Source organism: Bombus huntii, chromosome 5 (genome assembly GCF_024542735.1).
Source record: "Bombus huntii isolate Logan2020A chromosome 5, iyBomHunt1.1, whole genome shotgun sequence".
Classification (NCBI taxonomy): domain Eukaryota; kingdom Metazoa; phylum Arthropoda; class Insecta; order Hymenoptera; family Apidae; genus Bombus; species Bombus huntii.
The window spans coordinates 12,987,279-13,006,463 of record NC_066242.1 but is presented as its reverse complement, the minus strand read 5'-3'; the positions used below and the strand labels follow the sequence as shown (position 1 = coordinate 13,006,463).

At 41.8% G+C, this 19,185-nt stretch overlaps 1 protein-coding gene across 9 annotated transcripts in view; it reads right to left on the bottom strand.

Moving 5' to 3' along the window:
- The window catches only part of LOC126865628 (heterogeneous nuclear ribonucleoprotein K), a 90,826-nt gene that overhangs the window by 39,546 nt on the left and 32,095 nt on the right, over positions 1–19,185 (bottom strand). For 8 of the 9 annotated variants that reach the window (XM_050618386.1, XM_050618385.1, XM_050618394.1 and 5 more), the window contains 2 exons: positions 17,226–17,275; positions 2,663–2,778 (listed from right to left, as the gene is read on the bottom strand). In XM_050618386.1, the coding sequence (XP_050474343.1) occupies positions 2,663–2,773 (111 nt within the window). In that variant the 5' untranslated portion in view covers positions 2,774–2,778; positions 17,226–17,275. Of the gene's footprint in view, positions 1–2,662; positions 2,779–17,225; positions 17,276–18,018; positions 18,388–19,185 lie in introns of those variants that run through there. The other variant, XM_050618393.1, reaches the window with a different exon arrangement.

The following is a 19,185-nucleotide window of genomic DNA, read 5'->3' as shown; positions in this document are numbered from 1 at the left end:
GGCGGAAAACGCAGCGCGCGATAATTACGTTCTCTCCGCGATGGTGAATGAGATCACTCTCGAAAGGAGCGATCCATCGATCGACCCTGACACCGACAGCCGTTTTCGCGGAGTCTTCGATCGCGTGTCTCGGTCGGGCCGCAATCGACATTGTACTCGATCGTTGGTGCGCGACCGATCTCGAGCCGCGATCGAACACAACGAGAACGAAATCGACCTGACTGCCGGTGAAATTGACAGGAGATAAATGCAGTCACCAAATGAGCTGCTCCTTTGTACCTCGATCCCCTGCTGGGATGCACGTTTCCCCTTTCTTCGAGATGCAATCTCGGTTTATTAAGACGCGAGATATTGCACGGTGAATTTCGATATGGAACGTGATATTCAACATAGTTTCCTTTTATGTCTCTCTGCTGTGTGTCAAGACTTTTTCTTCCGACTAGTCACAAAGCTTAATATCATTTAAAACGACGATGTTTCGAAAATAAATTACCAAGAAACGTAGAATTGAAGCAATCGTGAATTTTCGTGTTAAAGAAATACAGGATGGTTGGTATACTGGTGGTAAAAGCGGAAAGGGGGTGATTCTACGCGAAAAAAGAAGTCGAAAATATAGAATAACAATTTTTCGTTTGAGGCTTTGTTTTCGAGAAAATCGAGAAAATCGACTCGGTACGCGTGCGGTACGTTATAACGGATATCACTGTAGATCGTTGTCTCGATGGAAAAATTAAAAAAAGAATTTTTTATTCTATGTTTTCGACTTCTTTTTTCGCGTAGAATCACCACCTTTCCGCTTGTACCACCAGTTACCAACCACCCTGTATACAAGTAGAAATTTTTAAGTGTTTTAACGATTAACTTAATATTAGATATATTTGCAAGCAAAGTAGTGAAAAATATTTGGTCGTTCTCACTTACACCAAACGTACCTTTTAAGCTTTTTATAAGGAATTCTAAGATTGCAAACGTTCCAGATATTCCGGAAAGAATTTCAAAATTTCCGTCTAACTGCGAGGTATCCCGTCAAGATTTCGTGAATTTTCCCGGAGGAAAGAAAGCGGAAGGAAATCCGATAGCGGTTCGCCGAGCGCAGCGACAATGACCGGAAGAACTCAGCGTTCCGCGATTGCGAACGTGCCGACACCAAGTTACAACACGGTATGGCAAGCCGCTTTTACTTCGCCAACGATGTGTACGCGATCGCGAACAGACCGCTGGAAAATTGTGCACGTGGGAAAATAAAACTTGGCAACATCCAGATGCATCGCCAAGCCTTATCTGGTCGTAAGAAACACGACTGCAAAGACGTATCTTACGCGATCTTATTTGGAAATTCAACTGTGAAGAATATTTGGCGGAAAAGCGTATTGTTCTCAACCGCATTGCATACTTTTCATTTGTCGCAGTGAAAGGTAAAAGTGAAAGTTTCTTCTAAAATAATTTCTTTCCAATCCTCGTTACAAACGTTGTCGCCACTTTCGAGATTCTCCTTCCTTCTTCCCTTCCTCCTATTTTCATGACAGTGTATTTCTTTTTATCCGAGATGTATTCTGAAGTTTAATTACGAGCGTCCATATCTTTCCCACTGTTACGAATGCATAGTCTCTTGGATTATTTGGTAATTCTATTTATATTACATCAGCGTAATAAAAATTCATATATACTACGAAAATGAATTCAATCCGCAATTACTGCTTAACGAAGACACGAATACTTTTCTACTTCGCAATAGCGACGGATTTATAATAAACCGACGGGAAAATCAACACTAGTACTACAACACCTGTCAAAATGACTGGTTTTTATAATTTTATTTGAAAATTTCCACTTCGTGTTACATTTTCTTCCTGCAGTGATGCAATGACCTATGTAGCGACAACTAAAGGAACGATACAATAAATTTTACTTTCTTGCTATTCATTCAAAATCAAAATAATTTTGTATCGTGGCTATATACAGTGTCTAAATGACTGGTACTTGTTAAAGCGTAAAAAGAGTCCTACAATCTATCTACCAAACCCGAATTAACCGGTTTCCTCGTTTTGTACAACTTTTTATACGTTTTTAGAATTTTTACTACGTATCGTTCGATATGAAGGTATCAATTATCAGAAAAATTCCGGATCGATCATGATGCTGACGCTAGAACATACCAGTCGAAATGACTGCTTTTTACCATTTTTATAAATGTGCCAACCCTCATGCAGAGATCATAGTCGCAAATGGATTAACAATATCAAAAATGTACTACATAACATGGAATCCCTTTTGTAAAAAAAAGTAATAAATCGATAAATATAAAAATATGTAATTATTACGTGTTTTTTAAAAACCAGTCATTTCGACCGATTTCGGTAGAAATAGCTTCGCTTTAACTGTCGGTGATTCTACTGTTAATTATATGTCGATATCGCTTAAAGACGATGGCCTTCGAAATTTTGTCGAAATCAGAAATTTGAAAGTACTCAAAGCAAAGTCTCTTTAAAAAAGTAGAAAGTACATTACGTAGTTTCTCTCGACTATTTACGTAATCGTTCGCTTCGATTCGCGGATACTAAAATATCGACTTTCATAGAAGATCGGATGATCGATTCATCGACTCAGGTTCGACTTGAAAACTGGTTTCGCAAGATGCGATTTGAAACCGATAAAATCTTACCTTGCTGGGGATCAGAAGACGAAGCTCATCGTCACCCTGTCTGTAACGCTTGTGAGGACTTGTCGGTCCCCCTGAACCTGTCATAGTGCCCGCATCAGCTTCTCTCTTCATTATTTCTGCAACAAAAATATCGATCGACTGTTTAGTACATCACCATTGCGTTATAAATTGTCACACATACGCAAAACAATTGATCGTACCACGAATAAGTTTTCGAAAAATTCATTTTCCCGATATTAATCGTAAAAGCATGTGTTTACGAAACATAAACAGGCTGAAAAAGCGGAAGATTACAACGTCGAATGCTAATTGTACACTGAATATTCCAATATCTCGAGTTAAAACGTAGAAATCCTTATCGCGATTGAAAGAAAAAAATCCTGTCGCAAAAAATTAAATATTAATCGGGGACAGAGTTTCACACAGTTTTAAAACCAACGTTGCAACGTTCGAAGCTAAGGAGTTAATTCTTACCTACTTATGGTGTGATTGCATTACCTTGGATAATATAACAAAAACTAGCGAAGCGATTCAAGACCGGACGTACGTCACGTGCCCGAATTCACTCCCCGACCGAGAGAAATCATGTTCCCCCTCGATTTTCAGCCACGCACGCGTTCCGGAAACAACAGCGGCGACGCGGACCGCAATTCGTAATAAACCTATAAACATGCTTCGTATTCGCGTAACCGTTTGTTTGCGGGGGGCTGAACGCTATGTAATTCACTGTCCGTTAAATCGGCTCGGTCGGTTTAATGACGTGGATAGCACGGGAAATCGATGTAACTCGGACACATTCGCGATTAAACGACCAAACTATCCCTGAATTTGTTCCACGTTCGTCAACCTTGAACAGTTGGACGTAACAGGTTCGCTGTATAGGTAGTTTCCGCGTGTGCAACGTACCTGGTATTCCTCGTTAAGTAGACCAAAGACCACGATTACGTTAATGTTTTATTTATATACACGCACTTTTTTTCTTCTTTTAATTTATGTTATTCGCTGTTTCTCAGCAATGCGATTATAAAAAGCTATTCCACGGACTCATAACATATTTCTCCTTCTGTCGATATCTCACAATTTTTTAATGTTTAAAAAAGTTGAAGTATTTGTATCGTTATGATTGACCTGTAGCTTTTTCAGATCATCGCTATCTTTATTGTTTTTCTGATTTACTTAACAGGCCTCTATAACGTATCTATTATCGAAATGCGTACATTTTTTCTACGTTATTTTCCGACACAGTTTTGCGTCATATAGTATAGTGAATAATTAATCATTCCACATAATTCACGATGCGACAGAGAATAAATGTATTTCAGAAATAAGACGAGGAAACAAGTGGCAGGACAGAAACTTCTCACACCGATCAAAGTATGCGAAAATCTCGCACAAAAACACGGATCAGTTACAACGGATTTATATCGCGACCAGCGCTATTAATTCGGCCAAAGCAAACGATATTTCCTTTCCGCGTGCCGTGGAATGCTTGAAGCGCGCGAGTCCCTGAGTCACCGAGATTCATGACGCGATTAGGGCTTCGAAATTGCTTCCTTCCGATCGCCGCGAGCGTCGTATTACCAGCGATAAACCAGAAAAATCTGGCAATTCTGGCAATCGAGAGTACGTCAGATTTCTGTCGCTGGCAAACGAAATTCCTTCTGCCTCCGTGGAATTAGCTTCTTTGGCTATGAAATAATAAAACTCGCGAGAATCGAGCGGAACAGTGATATCGAATGAAAGTAGGTCTTCTTCTTTGTCTTGCGTTTTAAAGAAATGCGAAGGCACAAGGAGAAGTTCAAGAACGTAGCATGGGACGAGGACGATAAAAACAGAATACGTAGAACGAAAGGCGAGACTAGTTCCAAAGTTGAAGAATAATAAAGTTTTGCATAGTCTCTTTTCTGCTTATCGATGCCAAGCATACTTTAATAAAAGTCAACGCCGTATGACATCATACAGAGATGTTTGACTGTGCTCATCCTCTTTGCTGGCAAATTCCAAAAAATATGACGAATTTCAGATATGTTATCGAGTTGCGCGCATCGATTTCCACGAAATGTATTTCAGCATAGACAGCGAATATATCTCCGCAAAATATCATAATCTCGCGACGATACTATCGTATAAAACATATGAAACTCTATATCGATAATGCGTTGTATTGCACAGTTTTAGTAAATAATGCTATACACTTTCTATCGAAAAGCAAACTCGTGCATTCTACTATTCATAGAAAATAATTGAAACGAACAAACCGAAATCGTCATAAGTCGCCATTTTTACGACGAACACAGTGTGGAAATTGAAAAAAAAAAAAAAAACGAAGAAACGTCGAGAGAAGGAACGAATGGACAGGACGAATCGATAGTCGACCGGTCGACACGCGACGTTAATAATTTACCGGGGCGATTCGTAGGCGAAGGGTGACCAGCGGCCCGTGCGCGCGATTCGTCGTTTCGATTTCATTGCGGTGATGGGAAGAGACGACGGGAAAAGCGCAAAAGGAACAGGAGGCGGTGGCGTTCGTTCGCGGCTCGTTAAAGAATCACGAGGCACGAAACCTGCGTCACGGAAACCGGCTTGAGCAACAGAATACGCAATCGTTAACGATCGCATCGTTAAAGAACACTAACGGACCTTTCAATTTTGTATATCGTGGAACGTTAACGACAGTGACGTTGCACACTGTTGACAATTTCCAAAAATAAAGCTCATGTTTCGGGTTTAATCCGACTGGCGATTTTCCACGCAGGAAACATGCATTCAAGTGACTATTGATTATACGGGACTGCGGATAAATATCGTGATCGATGCGACTACAAATAGAGAAGCGTTCGTCGAAAATAACAATTTCAAAACCGACGACGTGACTAAAAGCCACGAACGATTTTGAAAAGCTACGGACTTTGAGCAGATGTAACGATTTCGAAAGCAAAGAGACGTAGAAGATTAAAAAATTACCTGGCTGAAAGGATCCGCAACGATAGGCTCGCGAGATTCATGTTTCGTAACTAATAAATTATTTAATAAACCGATTTCTCGATAGAAATTCATATAAGCCGATTGTAAATTTCTTACTTTGCTATAAATGAAGTTGCAAATATGTATCTGAATCGAGGAAATCGTAGGTCCGATCGGAGTTAAAAATTGCGATGGTATTGAACAATTTGAACCAAGTCATTCGATGAGATTAAAATACTCCAGGGAACGCTGGCACTTTGTTTCCTTTCTTTATATTTTCCAGCGTGTTCGAGGAATGATGAATATTAATGTCTGCGATTCTTCGCGGCGAATTCGTTCGCTTTGACAATGTTGTTTGCCAGCCACGGTCCCGTTGCCGTGTGAATTTTTCGTTAAAAACACGGAGGCAATTTCCTGCGCTGTCGAACAGCCGGAAACATTTTCGTCCACGCGATAACTCGATCAATTCCCGCCGTCTCGCGTGATGCATTCGATCTCGACGAGCCATTCGATCAAACGATTTCAATCCCCTTCGTGGAAACGATCGGAAAAGAACGCGAGTATGAAATATCGCTGTTGGTTCTCTTTAAGGAACACTCGTGTATCTCCTACTGTGAATTTTTCCTAAATGGAACGACTTTTAAGCTGCCCGTTAACATGAAAGTCGCGAGGAAATACACGGCACTGGAGTTACGTGGTGTGACCGATCATGGACCGCTCGTTTCTCCTAACTACAAGATTTATTTTTACTAGCGCCATCGTGTTTTCAACAAACAAGCAGCGTGCGTGACCAGACCGTGTCGTGACACGAACTCGAAAAGACCTCCTACGCTTCTGGTCGTCCGACCATTATCGTAAGGGTGGAACAGGGGGTGGATCAGTCGATCGTTGTGCACGAGGGGCCAAGCGAATGATAAAATAATGGGTCGTGGGTAATTTCCACGTAACGCGTCGATTCCGAAGCACGTTTGAATTTGCCAACATATTTTTCAAATAAAAAATATACGAATTAATTCGAGAAAAAAGAAAATAAATTAAGTTTAATAAATGCCGGTATCTATCTCGCTTTACGATCACAGTGTGTATTCGATAGAAAAGAAAGTCGATTACACGCAGTGCCAATCGATACAATATTTATCAATTATTCAGCAAAAACTCGGTTTATCGGCCTCATTTTAGCGACACGTGCCGTCCGCTCGACCATGGAAAGCCAAAAAGAAAGAATAAAGGGGAAAAAGACAGAGAGGGAAAGAACGTGAAGAGAAAGGGATGAGAAGGGGCGCCATAGAGTCTGCAACGAGGGTAGCGTGAGGCGCCGAAGAGTCCACTGCCGGCAGCACTGCATCGACTAACTAGTCCATAACCAGTCCGCACGCCACTCCAAAGGGTTGCTGGTCTGATATATAGGGGCACAGGATGGAGGGCATCAAAGCCAGGTCGAAGGGGAGACCGCAATTAGGAACTGGGAGCAGCTTAAACTCGCTAAACCTGACGCGGGAATTTGAACTTGATGAACTTTCGACGGGTCTATGAAACGCAACCGCATGTATAGCATAATATCTGCGATTTATACAGGGTGAAGTGAAAGTGATGTGTAACCCTGAGTTTAGATTCTTGTGAGAGGGAATTATCAGAGTTTTACCCGCCAACTTGAAGTTTCAAACTGTTTGATACATTTTCAGTACGGATGTACCGTAAATTGTAGCACAAGTTGAAAAGGATGCGGTTTCGCGAAACCACACGTGTTACGCAAAAGTAAATTGAACAATGTAAAATGACAAATTCTCGATATTTTATTTTTTCTGATTTTTATTTCTCTAGTTAAATTACAAATTATTGAAAATTCTCGTTCCCTTTCGTTTCAAATAAATTGTTACTTGTCGTATTAAAGAAACATGAACCGATGATAACGCGTGCCGAGCTTTCACTTTTTCAAACGAATATGATATTTTGCCTGAAGGTAATTATACTTTCGTTGTTTGAACGAAGCAACTATTTCACGCAAACCCGCAAATATCAGCCAACGAATCCTCGTTGCAAGTCAAACGCACCTGTATTTAATCTCTTCAGCACGAGCGTTGACCGCAGTCGACGTACATCGAATAAGTATGTAAATCATTTGGACAGAAGGTACGAAAGATAAAAAATCATTATATAATGAAATTTTGAGAAAACACGGCATAATTTTTATCATTATTTTTGTTATTACTTAAAATATTATTCCACGTTTTCCGTAATGTGTTATTCCAAACGACTGCCACGATTCGCGTTATTCTATTCATCGGAAGAAGCGCTCTGCAATCGTTCTATAAATTCAATAGAATAAACGAACGACGATTATATAGGTCAAACGCAAAGAATCGATTTCTCAAACGAACTTCGTTCGTGCGCCGGGATGCTTCGAGAAACGAAGTCAAGTGGATCGATAGTCAAAGGAATAGGTGGAAAGGGAAGGGGCAATATTATTAAATCAGAACAGAACCGAAATATTCCAATTTCCGCGAAAGTTGCACGATAGTGGCGTTCAAGAGGAAGGAGAATCCATGGTACGCGCGGATCGAGAGCCATCTCTTGTCGCGGTAATTGCACTCCTAGTAGTTACGCGGTCCAAGTAATTATTTCGACGTGGCGTAGACGACGGATATCCGAGATAATTGCAGCCAGCGCGACAATGATATCGCGCCCCAAAATTGCTCGGTGCCAGTAAAATATGATGTTTGCATGTCGTGCTTCTCTCCCTTTTCTCCCGCTTTCACCGTCTTCCTGGCGAACCTTGTGTGCCACGGAACCACCCTCCGGCAGATGCTAACAGCCTGATAACCGGCTGTCCTTTTTTCAGCTTTTTCGAACGTTACAACAGAACTACGAGAGACACGATTCGTTTGAATATTCGTGGAAACGGAATAGACTGGGAAAAGTAGGCTTGGAAACATTTTCAGACACGCCTAGTTTCCAAGCATTTTGTCGGAAGAAACGTTAAGGACTTCTGCACACCAGATGTTGACTCTGCAGGTTCGCATCCACTATGTAGCTAGTCTGAGACATAGATCTCTTCTCGGTGATGTTTATTACGTATGAGATTTCTTGGAACGAATTTCGAAAATGTGGATAGTATTACTATATCGAATGGGAAATAGAGAACAAAAAGAGGAAATAAGGGAAACAAGGTTGATCGTGGCTGGATTTATGGAATCGAAGTCGAAATGGGACGGCTCTTCTCACGATTCTATGCCGGCTTAACCGGGTCAACGAACAACAAGCGGGCGACATCGCACTAATGCCAATTAAACGAATAAACTTAATTGGTTACGTCGACCTGTTATTTATGTAACGAGAAAAAAACTGAGTTTTGCTTTTAATCAACGAGATGAAAATACGCCATCGCTAAACTCAATTCTCGACTAAACGCTAGTTCCACCCGTAATTTATTTAAAGAAAAAACTACATCTTTCGTTGACTCTCGGTAAAGAGCCACGATTGCACGTTAACGTTGAAATAACCACGATTCCTCTCTTCCATGCGTTTACCTTGCCCGAGTGAACCAACTGTTAAACTTATTACCTTCTTCCCGATTTCCCTGACAATTTGCATCTTAGAGGAGAATAATTGCATGCTAATTTTCCTCGCAACCGCCGACATAAATTATCTATCCTCTTAAGGACCGCCAAAAATTCTCCCTCGAGCAGAATCCTCTGGCGCAATAAACCATGAAAATGCTTAAAACGACCGAATACCGGATACAAACGACGTCAACGACGTGCAAACCGACACTGTCCAAAAAAATCAAGGAAATGGGGGAGGAAAAAGAGAAGTCGTGGAAAATGTGGCAATTACCAGCAGACTGTGGCCATATATTGAACACAGGAGGGACTATAAATTCAAGATGTCCCGACGAAAGAAACTTGTTTACCGTTTTTACCACAGTTCCTCGTCTGTCTCATCCACGTTTATCCACCTCCAAACCCTGGCAACGATTCCCACGGGATTTTCCTTGTAATTTGGTAAACCACTCTCTACCCGTTATATTTACTTTCAGTTGAGCCAACCTTGCCTCGCATGTCGAGAATATGTAATCTTGTTCATGTTATAAACTTCGTCCGACGTTAGTATCGTTTGTCGACACCGTAAAAATTGAACACGTTTATGTGCACTTTATAGATCGATAAACAAAGTCCAAATTCTTTTCACGCTATTAACGCTAGAATTACTGGAGTAATGAAACTGACTATTTCCTAATCGTTCGTAGAAATTTTGTAAATACATTCTTGGCAATCCTCCGCGATTCTTTTTACAAGTACACTGCCGGCTATAAATTATTAGGATAATTATTAAGGATATATTTAAAACACAGCTAATGCTTCCGGCTGCTTTTATATCATAATCGTTCCATTATAAATCTATTCCTTATCTGTATAATATAAATACACATTAATTTAATCGGGTCGTAGGTATTTTCTAGTAGAAAATAAAATAACATTCGTTAGAATATTAGAGAAACGTTTGTTCGTGAATAGGTTTTAAATACCGTTAGTACATTCTCGTTGAGTGATTTATATCCCAGAAATACAAGAATGCGAAGTGTTTCTGATTTGAAATCCGCATAATTTCATTGCAAATGATTCGATTTGTATCAAAATTACACGAGAGCCATTCCATCGACGTAAACCACTTTCTGATTGAACGTGCGAGATTCTCGCAAAGCGGATTGCGAGAAGAGAAGGAGAATAACAGGGAGACGCGTGTAATATTCGAAGTGGCGGACGAGGATCGAAGGGACGCTGGCAGGTGAGATTACCGGCTTCGGCTGAGACTAAACGGAGTTGGCTTAGAAATTCGACGCTTGACGTCACGCTTTCCATCGGCTTCTTTAAATAGAGTGATCAATGATATCGCTGATTGGACGGCTGAGTCTTTGCTCCAAATACCGGACGAACAGCTTGAGCTTTGCTCAGTGTGTATGAAAATGCAGCACGCAATTACGGGCGTGTATAAATTGGAAATTTGTCCACTCTTACGTGTCGAGTATTTCATATTACGTTGCACAAGAACGTGCGTCGGACAAAAGGAGAAATAAGAGAACGATGTGGGACGAGACAAAAAAGTGTTCGCTTGTCTAGCACGAACTCAATGAGAAAACATTTACATACTCGACGATAACAGAGTCACGTTGAATTTCATTCGTTTCGAGGAACTTAAAAATCCATTCAACGTCTGTTGCTTGGGGAGTTATGTCAGTGGTGATAAGGAATTACAGACTGCGCATTACCGCGTGTCTACGTATCTCGCATAGACGCCAACAGTGTCGTTTCTCTCTTTGCCGCTTATCGAATAACTCGTCAGAAACAAATAAAGTTCTGTCGATATTCGTTCGTTTGGATTCCCCGTCAAACAGAGAACAATCGAAGAGGAATCCATCGCCCTCGCAATTGTGTTTCTGCTTGCAAAGTAAACGGAGAAGATAGAGTGCAGAAATTTGTCGAGGTCAGAAATTTTACAGAAATGCTCGCTTAGAGCGACAAATGATAAAAGAACGGTCGAAAGAACGCAAGAACAAAAAAAAAGAACGCTACGCGGAAGAATCGAGCAAATAGAAAAAGAGAGATCGAGGGACGATGGAAAACGTGCTAACAGCTGAAATCGGTCGAATCAATGGAATTTCTTGTTGGTTGGGAACATTTCGAGGAAAGAGAATGGTTTAAAGCAGATCGGGAGAGGCATCGGGGACTCGCACTTTCCGAGCAAATACCGACAGTTATGTCAACAGACAGGCGCGTTAACGCTTGTTAAATGTTTGAGGACGTTTATGCAGCCAGGCAATAAAAGGCGAACCGGTTGTCGGTGCATCGGTGATAATGCAACGGAAGGCTACTGCGGCAAAAACAGACCTGGCACACGCGAACCAATCAAAAGACTCTGCGGGAGTTTTGCGCTGGAATCTGATCGATTTGCCCTCTTCCGATAAATGGAAATGAAAGAAAGAAGGTCGATGGACTGGCTGAGAAAAACCAGTTTGTCACAAGAGCCCAAAGATTCCTTTCACCCGACGAAGAATGAATCGAAAAGCCGGAAAAAAAAAGACTTTGGACATTGCTATGTAGCTTGCCCTGGAGTTCTCGCTATTGTGGAAACGTGATTTCGTTGAATGAGTGAAGAATATCAGGAAAGAAAACGATAGAGGTGCAAATGATAATATTTGGCGTGGAGAGGTGCGAAAGAAGAATGTTTGGACGGAGCGTTTGAGATTATCGTGTAAACGAAAAATTGACGGCTACCAAAAGTTTGGAGTAGACGTGCAAATAGTTGTAAAAAGACAAAAATTGGAAATCAAGAGTCGGCAAACGAATCAAACTCTTTCGTCTTCGACGCAATACACCTACGTTACGTGATAGAGAAGAATTTGGATGAACGAATTCCACAATTAGACTACTACATCACCGGCATAAACGTTCGTTAATATCAATGTAGAAGAGACTATTCAACGTGTTAACGAGTCTTGGTTCAGCGAATCACTACAAGACAAGATTCGAGCAACTATGCTTTGTGCGGCCACCGTTAATTTCTACGACCAAGGGAAGACATCTCGCCGAGCTTTCATCCATTTATCGTAGTCGCGTATGAAGACGTTCGTTGAATAGTTCCCACACATTCACGAAATATCGCCCGTTTGCTCAAACGCGTTGTCGCGTCGTTCAATAATTTCCTAATTAAACGTAGAATATAGCAATTCTTGTATCGCAGAAAATCTGTATAGCGACTTCCATAAGAAGCTATCGCGATTCACGCAATTAAAAATCTCTGAGCAAGATTTCTATTCATTTACTCGCGGAATAAACGCATCGATGATTACTGCGCGAAAAATGTAAAGCTAAAAAGAGAATTAGTTGCGTTAAAAGAGCACCATATGGGTTACAAATCTTTAAACAGATATAACGTAGAGAACAGAAAACAAATTTATTTTGTTTGTAAGACAATATCCGATATATTCGATGCCTATAAGGACAATAATATAGACAATATCTATAAGGAAGCTAAAAAGAAATAAAAAGAACAAAAATATTTCTTAAAAATTTGATTAAACGTCTTAATTTCTTCGCAGGCGCGAAGTTCCGCTGGAGCCACTTTGTCGAGCGCATATCTTTCTCGTACGTATCACACGTAACCATAGAGTCAGTCATCGCCGCACGAATATTCGATACAGCCACTCCACGTCCTCGCGCAGATTATTCGTGTAAATGGGATTGTTCAGCGAGCCAGCAATTTACAACCGAGCGAGCAAGTAATCGCCGATTCCTTCCCGCTCCTTCCGATATCCTGGCTCACGTTCATCCTTTTCCCGGTTTGTACTAGCTGAGAAGACCGGTCAGTATTATTTCGTACTTTTCTCCGTCCTACCGCTACAGCCAGAATCGATTATTTCTGAATGAAATATCGTGATTCGAGTAGCGGCATTCAACGAACCTAGTGTCTGTTTCACTCGACCAAGCGAATACAAGCTTCCAAGTGGGATTCACGAACTTTGAGAACACGTTTACCAACAGATTTCGCATTTAGCTGCTATTTCGTACGAGTTTGCGAATACTCGAAATCTTCGCGCAAACGATGATTCGTGTTAGTTAAAAATTCTCTTATTTAACGACGTGTACAAACAACAATCTTCCAAAGTTAAAACGTATATTTTCTTTTCTTTCCTCTCCTCTTTTTTGGGGAGGTGGCGACTATTGGGAGAGAATTTTATCGATGAAATGACGAATCCGAGCACAGGGCAGATATATCGATGCGATCTCCGGTGACTTTGGTTAGAACTCCGATTATATATCGTTATCGAGGTTGAAATGTCATCTACGAAGCTAACGCAAACGGTATTATCGCGTCTCTAATCGCATGAGCACAAGGACGATGTAAGCAAACAGGTATATCTGTGTGTCGATGACGAAACATGGAAAAAAGCAGCGATCGATGATATAGACACGAGTGATTCAACGTTCACTGCACGGTAGAAGCAGCATTCTCTGAATAAATGAAAAATTCTTAGGTAATACACGACTAGATAAAGCTTACACCTGCAGAATGAATTATAGCACAAGAACGAAGGGAAGCTGAACGTTCACTATCTTCAACCTTCTGCAATGTCGTGTAACTTAGGAACTATATATTATCTTATTATTGCACTATTCTCTTAACGCCAGTCCACTTATTTCCAGCAATGGTTAATTTCTAGACTTCGTATTGAAATAAAAAGGCTACGATTAATTGTAATCTTTCTACTCGTGAGAAGAACGAACATAGCAATTGTAGAGGATAAAAGTAAAAAGCTTCCAAGATCTCAATGACGTCGGATGAGCATCCACCTACTGTAACAATATACACAAATGGGGTACAAATCCTGACCGAATGTATAGGCCAAACTCTGTCATCAACAATGATGTCCAAGACAATCGAGGATGTGCACAATGGGGAGGATCTTGAAAAATCTCAAGAAAAATTCCCCTGATGGAAGAATAGAGTAGCATAAGAGAGGACAACGACACAAAAGCATCAAAATCTTTTTAAGAATTGACGAGTGCGTAGCCAGCGACTGCTACTCTAATTTTGTCCAGCTTCGCGATGAACTTCGAACAAAACAGAAATCGATATAGCCTGTAGAGTGCGCGTTTGACGACTTAATTATTTCCATGCGACAAGCGTCTGTAACGACGATTTTTCATCTGTCAGCATCCATCCACATTTCCTAGTTCGCGACGGTCCAGCTCCGAAATTAGACTCTATGAAACCGGACCAACCGGAAATTCGTTCCCTGGCATGATCGAGTCACGACTAACTGAGTGGAAATATTTGCAATAGACTAATACCTGTTGGCATTAAAAGAGCCCGATTTTGTCATAAATTGTACAAGAAAGCAAAAGAAGACTAGTGAAAAATAAAATACATATATCGATGCGAAGTAAAAATCGTTTTATTTATTTGCAATGATCGTTGGAAGTCTGCCTCGAGTTACACAGAATTTGTTTGTAAAAAAACAGAAGATAAATAGACAATAAATAAATAACTAATTTCTTTGATTCTCTTTTTTATTCTCTGAGCAATGTTTGAAATTGCTTACTGTAAGAACTGCGTCAAAACACGATGTAGTCATGACTGCGGTAGACATGACGCATTGACACGTCATAGATGCGGTAATTTGTGGACTCTGATGCATACTCCTTGCATGATTTCACGGTTTCGTTTTAAAAAAACATCGCCGTTCTAATTGACGTTTCCTTTGGAATAATCTGTCTCAATGTCACGAAGGAAATCTAAAGAAATTAACGCGGCACAAAACACGGACATTTACGTAATTCTTGTCGCCTGTGTGCATCATGAAAAGGTGTGATACGGAATACTTCAAGTTTTCAGTAGATAAAAATGCAAGACGTATCGTTACATCAAAGTAAAGACGCAATGCTTCAAAGACTCCAAGTTTCCACGTACTACGTAACAGCGTCTTGGTTTTATATCGTACAAAGATGTAGGCATAAAAAGACACAGTGCTACGATTTAAAGAACGTATAAGTTAACGTATGTAACTCTAAAGTAGGATACTCAAAAAATACTTTTACTCGAACGTAGTGTCTACATATTTTCGTAAAATTGTAATTTGTAATTGTAATTTTCGATTTCGTTGTTTTCGCACCACCCGATACTTTTACTTTCAACCTTAGTTACTTGTCTCAGAGGTAAGTCCGGCGCGGAAAAGGAGGCTAGCGACGAAGCACGATCACCGGAAACCTTTCAACGACGAAGCCGCCCTCGAAAAAGTTACGCTTTCGAGGGCAGGCGCGTTCCTCAGTTCCGTTGCCGAGAAAACCGCGCAGACTGTGTCGATGTCTCGAGTCGATGCACCTGAGATTACGTTAACGGTACGATCGATTTGTATAAACAACACCGCGAAACCATCGAGTACGCTACCGCTCGCGTTCTTTGACCCTGCGTCGAGACCCTCGAACGCATAGCACGTCGAGAAGGGTCTTTTATCCGTACGCTAACCCTTCCCCTACCCGCGGCATTCCACGCTTAGCCTTAGACTCGAGAAAGAGGATCGGAAGAGAAGACGAAGCAAAGCTGCTACGAGCATGCTCTCGCTACCAAGGTGTAACGTCCTGGTACACCAGTCTGACCACTCTTCTGCTCCCTTTGCCCTCCATACCCTGCCTCCTTTCTTCTTCCTTGAGCCTTCGTTTCGCCTCCTTCCAACTCGACCGACTGTCTTCGCGAAACTACAAAACTAGCGTTGTCGCTTAGCGAAACGTTTAGCGGATATGTTTCACATCGAAGTACGTAACGTTTAATGTAAAATTTATCGCACGAACTCTTATCCTCGATAAGTAGTAGATGAGAAAATAAAATGAAGAAGATGTCGTTAAAGCAATTTCTTGTCAATTTTACGACTATCAATGTAAATAACTAAATGGAATTTTCCAACTTGGCGATGTGTAACGAACAGGCACGCTAGTTAGCACAAAACAGTTGTCATCTCGAAACACGCGTGTCTCCTCGATAGGTGTGTCAAAACGAAAACTACCGCGTTACAAAAATACCACGAGTGGGTTGAGCTCGCGGCCGATTTGAATTTCATTCAGCTCGACCTCGGTCACGTTTGTTTGCGTTCGCGTAGCACGAGAAATGGCCACGACGTAACAGGCCGTTCACGACTATTCACGAGGAACGAGTTTCCACGTCGAATCGGCCTGCCAGTCACTGACGAACCCTTTTGTGGTAGAACGTCTGATTCGTGCATGGAATTTCACGATTATTGCTTCGAGGCGTACTGCGTTCAGCTGTATCGCGAATACATAACAAATAGGAATATCAAACTAGTAGATAACGCGCAGGATGCAGCGTACAATCGGTTCTCTAAACTTAGACCAGTGATAAAACGTCTGCAACAAACCGCAAGTCTTTTATCGCTTTCTTAAACGGAATGTAAAACTCTAAATTCGCGTTCACTGCGCACATATTTTGTTTCACCATTATCGTTCCGTAATAATTCCTTAATAATGTTATTTGTAACCGCTACAAACAATAACGTTTCTATCTTTCATTTAAAGAATTCAATCGCGTTCGACTGTACCGATTTTCGAAATAAAAAGGAACGAACTAGAATAAAATGTTACACCCGATAAGATAATTTGCCCTCGTGATAAATTTTAGGATTAGACTCTGATGATTTGATCTCGAATAACTTGCCTACTCCGAACGAGGCTTATTTCAAGATCGTTATTCGGAATTAACAATCGTTCGTACAATGGAACGCAGTATTCAATCATAAAGAGTTCGTTTAATCGGACGTTCGTCCAAGCCATCGACACAAACCTGCGCTGCAAAAGGGAGTGGAGAAAGAAGGACATGAAATGCAACCGATCCTCGTTCTTTTTCAGGCTAACCGTATACGGTTCCTGCTTATGACCGCATATAAATCGTCGACGACGATCTCTCGCGAGTTGAAACAGAACGAGGCCGGTCGTCGCCGATTGTCGTCACTGAATTCCTTCAGCCGCGTGTTTCGCATGCGAAATGAAGCGCGGTTGCATTCTTGCCGCGTCGATGCAAAACTGTTACTCACCAATAACGATGTTCGCCGCAGTTGCCTCCGGAATGGATCGGCAGTAAACCCTGCACAGACAAAAAAAGACAAGCGTCGTTTTAATCCACGTCCCTGTTGCTAGAACCCACTGTACGCGAATCAATTCCTTCAGCCTTCTCCTCTCCTTTTTTTCGCCGACTGCACCACACTACGTACGCGCGTTTAAGGCGTACAGTGATACAGGGTACTCGAGTTTGCGTTAAAATCGTACAGCTGTCGACAGAAATAAGATAGAGCGATGAGCAAGGTTAAAGTTAGAACGTTACGGAATAAGAGAAAAATAAGGAAAAGTATGACGAACGAGTTTTGAAAATCTATATCGAATTTGACGATTTTTAAGAAGATAAGACGTTTATCCGTCACCATGTATGGGTTTTGACAATGGCAACTCCATTAAAAGATGTCGAAATTAATATAGATTTTCAAAATCTGTTCGTGACACGTTTCTCTATATTTTTCCCTTATTCCACTGCTACGTAATTTAGCCTTAACCTCGAGCAAAATTCATCGCTCTATCTTATTTCTATGGAAAATTCTACACGATTTTGACAGAATCTTGAGCACATTATCCCACTGTGCGGCGCATGGAACGCTTGCTTTGTTGCCTACTGACGTAATACTACGTTCTTTCATCGGTGAAAGTCGCGGTTTCTTCACGTAGTAGTACGTCCCTTTCGCGATGATTGAAAATTCGAATTCTCCTCACTGACGATTCACTCGCGACCTAATTCCAAGCGTACTGATTTTCCCCTGTGCAAAACGCTTTACTGACCATTGACGTAGTTGCACGATCTCTCGTGAAATGCAATTGAAATTGATCGACGATCGACTAACTAACGACACACCGGGGTTCACATAGTTTTCACGGTGCTTCGCGCATCTATGTAAATTCTGCGCAATCTATTTCGGACACGATCGCGAACGTCACTGGCCACTGTTTCTAAGCGTCGAACGCGGGCTTCTTCGGCAGGAATATCACACGCCGGTAGGTCAGCAAAACGTTCGAGCATCCGCGCGTCTCTCCCGTTACGCAATTATTCGTAACTCGATCGACTCGTCGATCGGGCCCAAGGCGCTTCCTCGATGCCTCGAGACTTCTCAGCGATATCGAGATCTAGAGCTCGGTCGTACACTAATGACCGATGTCACACTGATCACAGTTCTCCACCAACAAAACACACCAACACGTGCACGACTGCTAATTAATCCGCCAATCCGACAAGATGTTGTGAACGAGCAAGGTCGTCACGGCGCGTGTTCCTCTCTGCTCGTTCTCTCGTCAACACCGGCAAATTAATACTCTGCCCGAAACGCGACAGAACAAACTGCGTCCGTCCCAATTTCCAAGTTCGAGCGGAGAACACCGTCAAGGTCGAAATACCTCGGACCAAAACGAGAGGAAGAGAGAAAGAGATAGAGATAGAGAGAGAAAGCGGTGAGAGAGAAATCGAGCTAGGTCATGGCCAGAGTTGGCAGTACCTTGAATATCCTTCGATCTTCTGCGACCTCGTGGCACGACCAAGGATCCAAGAGAAACGAGGATACGTGGAGAGTTGGTACGGGTAAGGACCTATGCTAGATGGAAGACAGAACACGAGTAACTTTGCAAAGTGGTGAGCCCGCTTCTTCCAACGAGTAGTTGTCTACTTCTCCTCTGAGTCCCCCCTTCCTCCTACTCTTAAACCATCTCTTTCTCTTCCATTGCCTCCTTCTGCCTCTTCCTTCATCGTGCAGAGGCACGAGTCAGTTTGGTGGGGGGCTCGGATCACGAGGGGGGAGCCTCGTAAGAGAGAGAAAGAGAGAGAAAGGGGGAGAGAGAGAGAGAGAGAAAGAGAGAGGGAGAGATATCGAAGAAAGACGGAGCAAATAGCAGAATGTGTGTAAGAGGGCGGGAGGAGGTTTGGAGAACGAACGAAAACGCACATGTGTGTACGTAAGT